The sequence below is a fragment of the Herpailurus yagouaroundi genome, unplaced genomic scaffold (assembly GCF_014898765.1).
Source record: "Herpailurus yagouaroundi ecotype Mexico unplaced genomic scaffold, PumYag 182, whole genome shotgun sequence".
Classification (NCBI taxonomy): Eukaryota; Metazoa; Chordata; class Mammalia; order Carnivora; family Felidae; genus Herpailurus; species Herpailurus yagouaroundi.
In genome coordinates, this window is record NW_024412413.1 from 10,421,848 (window position 1) to 10,429,490 (window position 7,643).

Here is a 7,643-nt window from a genome sequence, read left to right on the forward strand (position 1 = left end):
GCGCCGGGAGGCGTGTGCCCGTTCCCATGGTAGCCGGAGCCGCTGGGGGCGGGCTCTAGTCGCTGAGATCCGGAGGGTTTCGCGCGGGGGCCAGGCGCCGCACAACCGCCGCGGGGCCGTGGTTACGGTCTCCCGAGCCCAGCTGCTCCCTGTGAGGAGGAGGCACCAGCGGGGTCTTACATTAGGGTGAGGTTTCCATTTTGGTTTGTCCCCCAACGGGCTCTGTCCGGACCACGGCTTATCCTAACCTCCTCTTTCCGCCAGAGAGGGTTTCCCTGCCACAGGCGTCGGGTCAGGATGAGGTCTCCGTTCATGTGTGAGGATCTGCCTGTGTATCTGCTCGGGGTGGGGGGGGGGGGGGGGAAGGGCACTATCGCGATACTGACGGCAACGAGTCACGTTTTTGCTGAGACTCGACCCCCGCTCCTGGACTTTGGGTGGCGTCGAGGAGGTTGGGGGCGCGGTAGCAGAAATTGGGCCTGGGAGACAGGGGTTGTCATTGCGTTTTTCCCTCCTCAGGGCCCTTCCATGGCTTCCCAGGAAAGGGTGGAGGCAGTGACCAAAGGAACAGGGTTCTGGCGCTGCTCCAAGCCAGCCACTTACACCCCCGGGACCTGCAAGCTGCTCAGAGGTCAGTGTGTTTAAAGGACCGGAGAAGAGTGGTGGTAGCAGGTACCCTCTGTAACTCAGTTATCCCTTACATGATCTGTGCTTAGCAATTGCTACTTTTATTTTACAGATAAGAAGCCTGGGGTTCAGAAAGGTTTGGGGATCCTACAACTTGCAAGTGGCCTGAAGTCAAAGAAATAAGAATTTTGAAGTGATTAACTCCTGCGCATCCCTTAGATCACACTTTCAATTTCCCCAGGGAAGCCTGATCTCCTCCCCACCCACCACCACAGTGGAACCAACAGTTAGTTCCCTGCTTTCACACTACCAAATACCCTTTCCTTCAACGGACAACACAACCTGGAGTCAGATATTTAGTTGTCTCCCACTGGATTAATATTTATCTACCCCTCTAGATCACGAACTCCATTAGGGCAGGGATTGTGCCTGTTTGGGCTCAGGATTGTAGCTCCAGCACCTGGCACATGCTTAATAAAATACTGTCCATTGGTTCACTCACTCAACAGCAAAAAAAATTTTAAACCTGCTTAATGTGCTTTAGACATTGTTCTAAGTGCCAGAGACACAGCAGTTAAAAAGAAAAGAAGAAAAAAATGGAGCGCTTGGGTGGCTCAGTCAGTTAAGCGTCCGACTTCGGCTCAGGTCATGATCTCACGGTCCGTGAGTTCGAGCCCCGCGTCAGGCTCTGTGCTGACAGCTCGGAGCCTGGAGCCTGTTTCAGAATCTGTGTCTCCCTCTCTCTCTCTGACCCTCCCCCATTCATGCTCTGTCTCTCTCTGTCTCAAAAATAAATAAATGCTAAAAAATTTTAAATTAATAATAAATGAAAAGAAAAAAAACAGCAAAAAATCTTGCTCTCTCATGAGCTCATATTCTAGTAGGAGTGACAATAAGTATATAGAATTTCAGTGACAGTAAGTGTTACAGAAAAAACAATGAAGCAGGAAAAGGAGGGAAGGAGTACTGAGGTGCGGAATGGGGTTAGGAGGGGATACAATTTTACCCTAGAATAAGGTGAGATGAAGGGCTGTGTCTGCCGTCCGGGAGACCTCATAGCGGTGCTTTATCTTTGCAGTGATGATGAAGGAATCCAAACTGACAAACTTCCAACAGCGACACATCATGGACACCATGAAAAGTAAGAGGCAATCCACAGAGGCTTCCTGGGCAGAGGGACTCTGGACCACACTTTTAATGCTCCTCCATATTCAGGGGTTGGGGATCTCGTTTAAAAGGACCAGGGGCACCTGGGTGGCTCAGTGGGTTGAGCGCCTGACTTCGGCTCAGGTCATGATCTCATGGTTCACGAGTTCAAGCCCCACATCAGACTTACTGCTGTCAGCGCAGAGCCCCCTTCAGAGCCTCTGTCCCTCTCTCTCTGCCCCTTCCCTGCTTGGGCTCTCAGAAAGAAAAAAAATCTCTTAAAGACCACAAAAAGGGTTACCTGGGTGACTAGGTTGGTTAAGCGACTGACTCTTGGTTTCAGCTCGGGTCCATCAGGCACCACGCTGATAGCCTGGAGTCTGCTTGGGATTCTCTCTCTCCCTCCCTCTCTCTGCCCCTCCCTGGCTCGCTCGCTCACTCTCGCTCTCGCTCTCTCTCTCTCTCAAAATAAATAAATAATCTTTTAAAAATTCTATTAAAAAAAAAAGACCAAAAAAATTGAATAGTATTTTTGACCCTTGCTCCTGGGGAATTGATCGTTCTGGGCCTTTGTTTCTTTCTGGGACACGGGTCCTAGCACAACAACAAGCCTCTTGCCATCTGTCTCCAGCCATCCTTCCATGAGATCACAGCCCAGCTGAGACGTCCTGCCCGACCAAAATAGTCTCCACGTGGTCATGTCTGCAGTCTGTTACACACATACCATATGAGTTCTCCAGAGGAAAGGACTGTGTGTCTTACTCCTACTTTTATTCATTCACAGCTTAGCTAGTAGAAGCAAGACAAGTGGCAGGATTCCAACATAGGAGGAGTATGCAAAGGCCTCCCACCGCTCACCTCTGACTACCCATTGTATTAGTTATTTTTAAGGAAAACAACAAAATGTAAGTACATGGGCACGGTAGCAAGGTGCGCCCTGAGATCTTGAAAACTACCCTGCTTTCTGAGGTCTCACTGAATCAGCATTTAACAGATGGGAACAGAGACCTGTGAAGTTGCCTCTGAGAGAGAGAACATCAGAACCTTCTCTGTTGAACCTACCAGAAGTGATTGCCTTACGTACAGAAGAGGGTGGCTGTGGGAGGGCACCCGAGCAGCCACAGAAGCGAAGGGAAGAGAGTGTCAGAGAGGCGAATATTAGCAGTGCCGGTCCAGCAGTGGCCAGGGGACTTATTGGGGACAAGGACAGCCCAGGCTGTCAGAGCCTGGTGCCTTCACACATCTGCATCATGGAACTCTATCTCCACACTCAGCAATCCACTAATAATCTGGTGGCCCCTCTAGCAGGACTGCAAAGAGAATGTGCTAGAAATTCCAGTAAATTCCAGGAAACGAAGGACTATGTCCGCCTTGTTCACCGCAGGACCCCCAGCACCTAGGTGCTCGATATTTACTGAAGGACTGATTTCATTAGGCAAGTAACTGGTTTGCCTGACAGTTTTAGTTTTACTCTCCTAAGTTTTCTTTTTAAAAACTTGCCTCCAGACACTCATTTGTGTTGGGTCTGCTTTCTTCTGGAATCCCGTCTCTTTTTCTCTCCTCTTAACCAAATCCTACTTGTGTTGAGGCTTCGTTCAAATTCTGTTGCTAGCCACAGATTCCTCTCCTTCACCTGACCTCCCAGAATTACTCAGGCCATAATCATCTGCTGAGGGTAGGCCGGGGGATGGGACGGGACACCGCACCGGACAGGCGGAAGGAGGGGGCGGAGGGAGCGGGAGGGACATTCTGGGAAGCACCGCGTCTCTCCAGAGAAGAGCAGGAAGGCCGTGGTGTGGCTCTAGGTAGAGGGTGTGAGAAGGGGCTCGTTTGTGGGGAAAAGTGGCAACTCCATCTTCCAGGCCTATGGGACAGACACCTCAGAGTCATCCCTGACTCCTCCTCGTCTTTCTCCCCGACCCCACATCCAACCCGTCAGCGTGGGTCTGCTTGACCTTCAAACCATATCCTGACTCTGACCACCTCTGCCCCGGGCCCCCCCCTACACACGGTACTTTCAGCAGCAACCAAAGGGTCATGTGACTCCTCTGCTCCAAACCCTCCGATGGTTTCCCACCTCAAAGTAAAAGCCAGCTGATTTTGGCTCAGGTCACGATCTCACGGTTCATGAGCTCGAGCCCAGAGGCGGGCTCTGCGCTGACAGCACGGAGCGTGCTTGGGATTCTCTCCCGTCTCCCTTCCTCTCTGCCTCTCCCCTGCTCTCATGTGCTCACTCTCTCTCAAAAAGAAGTAAACATTAAAAATAAACAAACATTAAAAAAGAAAAAGTAGGGGCGCCTGGGTGGCACAGTCGGTTAAGCGTCCGACTTCAGCCAGGTCACGATCTCGCAGTTCGGGAGTTCGAGCCCCGCGTCGGGCTCTGGGCTGATGGCTCAGAGCCTGGAGCCTGTTTCCAATTCTGTGTCTCCCTCTCTCTGTGCCCCTCCCCCGTTCATGCTCTGTCTCTCTCTGTCCCAAAAATAAAATAAACGTTGAAAAAAAAAAATTTTAAAAAGAAAAAGTAAAAGCTGGTCTTTCCGGAGGCCTGCAGGTCCCTGAACTTCTCTTGCCCTCCCTGACCTCTGACCTCTGCTCCCACTATACTCCTGCCGCGCTCACTCCATTCCTGGCCCCCTAGCCTCTGGCTGTTGCTCAGACATTCCAGGCGCGTGACCACCTCACGGCCTTTGCTCTAGCTGTTCTTTCTGCCCGAAATGCTCTTCCCCAAAATATCTGCACGACAGAGCAACTCACCATTTTGGGGGCTGACCTCATCATGAGGCCTTCCCTGCCTCCCCTCTTTAAAATTGTAAATTCTGCTCTGACCTCCTGTGTTCCATCCCTGTGCCGTCACTAACCAACTGTGTATTTTACTTACTCATCATCCACACTCCTCCGACCCCAAATGTAAGTGCCATGAGGGGACTTTGTCTTACTTACCACTTTACCCCGTGTCCTAGGCCTGGCACAGAGCAGATACTCGGTACGTATTTGCTGGGTGGGTGATAGAAGGCTGGAAAAGGTGGAAGAGGTAGATGGGGGGCCAGATCAAAACAATGCAGGGGAGGGGCTGCTCCGAGCTGGGCTTTGGGGCAATTGAGAGCAGGGGCCAGTCAACCAGGTAGGAGGTGATACATTTGGCTGGCCTGGAGGGGGGGGGGTCCCCAGATCTGGGCCGAGACAGCAGGGAAGGACAGTCAGGGGGACTGGTGTGTATCACCATCGGAACCATCCCTCCCTGCCTAGAGACCAAGCAGGTTTTAGGAATCTGCCTATAGAAATAAAAGCAGTCTAGAAGCTTGATGCACAAGAATGTTTATTGCAGCATTGTTTGAAGTAGCAGGGAAAAAAAGAAAAGGAAACAGCCTGAGTTTCTGAAATTAAAAGACTAGCTGAATAAATAATGTATCCATTCTACGAACTAGTATATAGCTATAAAAAATAAGTTCTATATAAATGAAGTGATCTGGAAAACTGTCCATGATCAATTGTTAAGTGAAAAGCCAATTACTGAATATAATTCAGTGTGGTCCAGTGTTTGAAAAACAAAGCTCATATATGCACACATATCTTTGAACATGTTTGTATTAACATCAAAAAGTTCGGAACGAGACCACCAGATTAGAAGTTGCTCGTTATGGGGTAGGGGTGGGGCACTGGAGGGGAGAAGGGAAGACTTCTATACTGTTTAACTGCTTGTAACAGGCAGGTATGACTTTTATAAATTAAAAAAAAAAAAAAAAAGCCAGGTGGGTCCCCCTCCACCTCGAACCTTCCTTTCCCAGGAGGAGACACTCTGCCCCTCCAGTGCAGCCCAACATCCAGCCAGAGGGTCTTGCCTCCCAAACAGCCGGCCTCGGCCATCTACCTGCCTCCCATCCTGGTGGCCCGGCCCCACCTCCGGCCTGCCAGTGTGTGCCAAGCCGGCGGGGCCTATAGCCGGGAACCATTCAAGCCTCAAGCCACCCGTAAGTGAGAGGGCCTCGAGAGCCCCTCTTCCACCTCCCTCCCTGAGGGGGCCGGGGGCCAAGCGGCCCGTAGGGCAGGGCAAGTGTCTAACCAAATTCTCTCACTGTTTGTACTAATGTACTTGAGCCTGGGCACCTGTTAGCTTGGGGGTGTTCAGGGTGTAGAGGAAACCGGTGAACTGGTCCTTTTTCATTTTTTTTTTAGAATTCTGTAATGATTAACTAGAGTCCACCAGTCCCTGACGAGTGTTTGGCTGTCAGATCTCAGGGCCCCTGCTCTCTTAAGGTTACACAGTCCCACACAGTAGGCACGCCAACCTACTTCCTGGAGCCTTTTGCCTCGCTCCCTACCTGGCATCCGGTGTAGCTCTTGGCCCAGACCTGCCGACAGCTCCACGTGGCCTCTACACACAGGCCGCCTCCACGGTGACCACAGTTTTCTTAGCCTCGCTCTGCACCAGAGCGTGTGGGTTCCGACCTTAGTTCCTTCGGCCCTTCCCCCTCCTGCCTGTCTGGACAGGACAAACTCAGGGGTTCCCGGGGTTCAAGGCGCCGGGACCCCGGAACAAGCATGCCCAACCAGGAGCTCAGACCACGCGTGGGGTGCCTCGCCTGCCTTAACTCGGCCATTTCTGGGCCCTGTAGGAGATTTGGAGAAAGAGAAGCGAAGACTCCAAAACATTTTTGCCACTGGGAAGGACTCCGAGGAACGGAAAAGGAAGCCCCCTCCGGGGCGACAGGAGGACCCAGCCCCTGAGCTGGACCGGTTTGAAGAATGTAAGCCACCGATGGGCCACCTAGGCCGGGAAGGTGGGCAGAGGGGTCCACAATCGGGGGGATGGAGAGTAACCCTGAGGGCCAACGAGTGGGGAACACGGACCGCAGAAACGCTTCCTCTCCCCAAGGGAGCAACCCGTTGTCCCCGCCACCCCTCCCGGGAGCCTGGCGGCCCCCGTTGCCCTGTACACTGATGGCCCTTCTCCCCTGTCCAGTGGTAAAGGAAATCCAGGACAGGAAAGAATTCCTGGCCGACATGGAGGCGCTGGGACAGGGCAGACAGTACCGAGGGATCATCCTTGCGGAGATCTCCCAGGTAGAAGCCACAGGGAAGGGGGGAGAGGGTCTGCCGTGCGTGCGCAGCATGAGACGTGAGTGGACAGGGCACCCGTCGCCCAGGTTTGGGGCTCCTCAGGTCCCGGCCCTGAATCCCAGCTTTCCCCGATGCCCTTTGCAGAAACTGCGGGAAATGGAAGACATTGACCACAAGAGGAGTGAGGAACTTAGGAAGGCTCTTGCCACCCCTTGATCTGCCTCCAGAGACAGGAGCAGAGTAGCCCAACGTGGACCACTGGAGCCCCACCCCCTCGCCCAGCAGGCTTCCCCCCCCCCCCCCCGCCCCCATCAGCCCACCTACCCTGGCCTTCAGCCACGTCAAATGGCCACACGGCACTGCCCTGGCCCGGGGAACCCTGGGCACACGCAGCACCCTAGAAAATGGCCCAATCTCCGAGAATGAGCTGATTCTCCTCAAGGCTCTGCCCAGGGAGCCTGGGTCGGCTGAGCCACTGAGACCGACAGTCACAGTCACAGACATGCCCAGCACACACCACACACATAAGCACACACGACTTGGAGTCTTTTCTCGGGGAAAGAGCCCACATACAGTGAAGGCGAGGCCCAATCGCACCCTCTTGGCCACGTGCCAGAGGGCATCCCACGGGCCCCTTCCTCCCCACCCAGCACCCCCTGTGTGCCCTACGCATTTGCTTTTCAGAACCCAGGAATGAAGGGGAGTCCTTTCAACCTACCTGTCTTAGGAGCTATTTATTTGACTTCTTACAGCCTCGGGCAAATGTTTAACGACTACCATTAACTGGCCAGTAAGACACCTCTACCCTAGGT

General features: G+C 53.0%; 1 protein-coding gene across 3 annotated transcripts; it reads left to right on the forward strand.

The window, feature by feature from the left end:
• Positions 1–38: 38 nt before the first annotated feature.
• CUNH22orf23 (chromosome unknown C22orf23 homolog) lies at positions 39–7,328 on the forward strand. Of its 3 annotated transcripts, none has more exons than XM_040490871.1 (7): positions 39–186; positions 520–631; positions 1,706–1,768; positions 5,559–5,741; positions 6,387–6,518; positions 6,734–6,834; positions 6,976–7,328. In XM_040490871.1, exons 2-7 carry the CDS (start codon positions 529–531, stop codon positions 7,045–7,047), a joined length of 654 nt encoding a protein of 217 aa, XP_040346805.1. In that variant the 5' UTR covers positions 39–186; positions 520–528; the 3' UTR covers positions 7,048–7,328. The 3 variants fall into 3 exon arrangements, with proteins under 3 accessions (XP_040346805.1, XP_040346806.1, XP_040346807.1); XM_040490872.1 differs by having other exon boundaries at positions 41–162; XM_040490873.1 differs by lacking the exon at positions 39–186 and adding an exon at positions 740–913 and having other exon boundaries at positions 519–631.
• Positions 7,329–7,643: the final 315 nt, after the last annotated feature.

Bases quoted from the DNA above. Each gene is read 5' to 3' on its own strand.
- CUNH22orf23 (XM_040490871.1), top strand. From the start codon at position 529: ATGGCTTCCCAGGAAAGGGTGGAGGCAGTGACCAAAGGAACAGGGTTC. The intron at 632-1,705 runs GTCAGTGTGTTT...TTATCTTTGCAG, and splicing joins GACCTGCAAGCTGCTCAGAG to TGATGATGAAGGAATCCAAA. The intron at 6,835-6,975 runs GTAGAAGCCACA...TGCCCTTTGCAG, and splicing joins TCCTTGCGGAGATCTCCCAG to AAACTGCGGGAAATGGAAGA.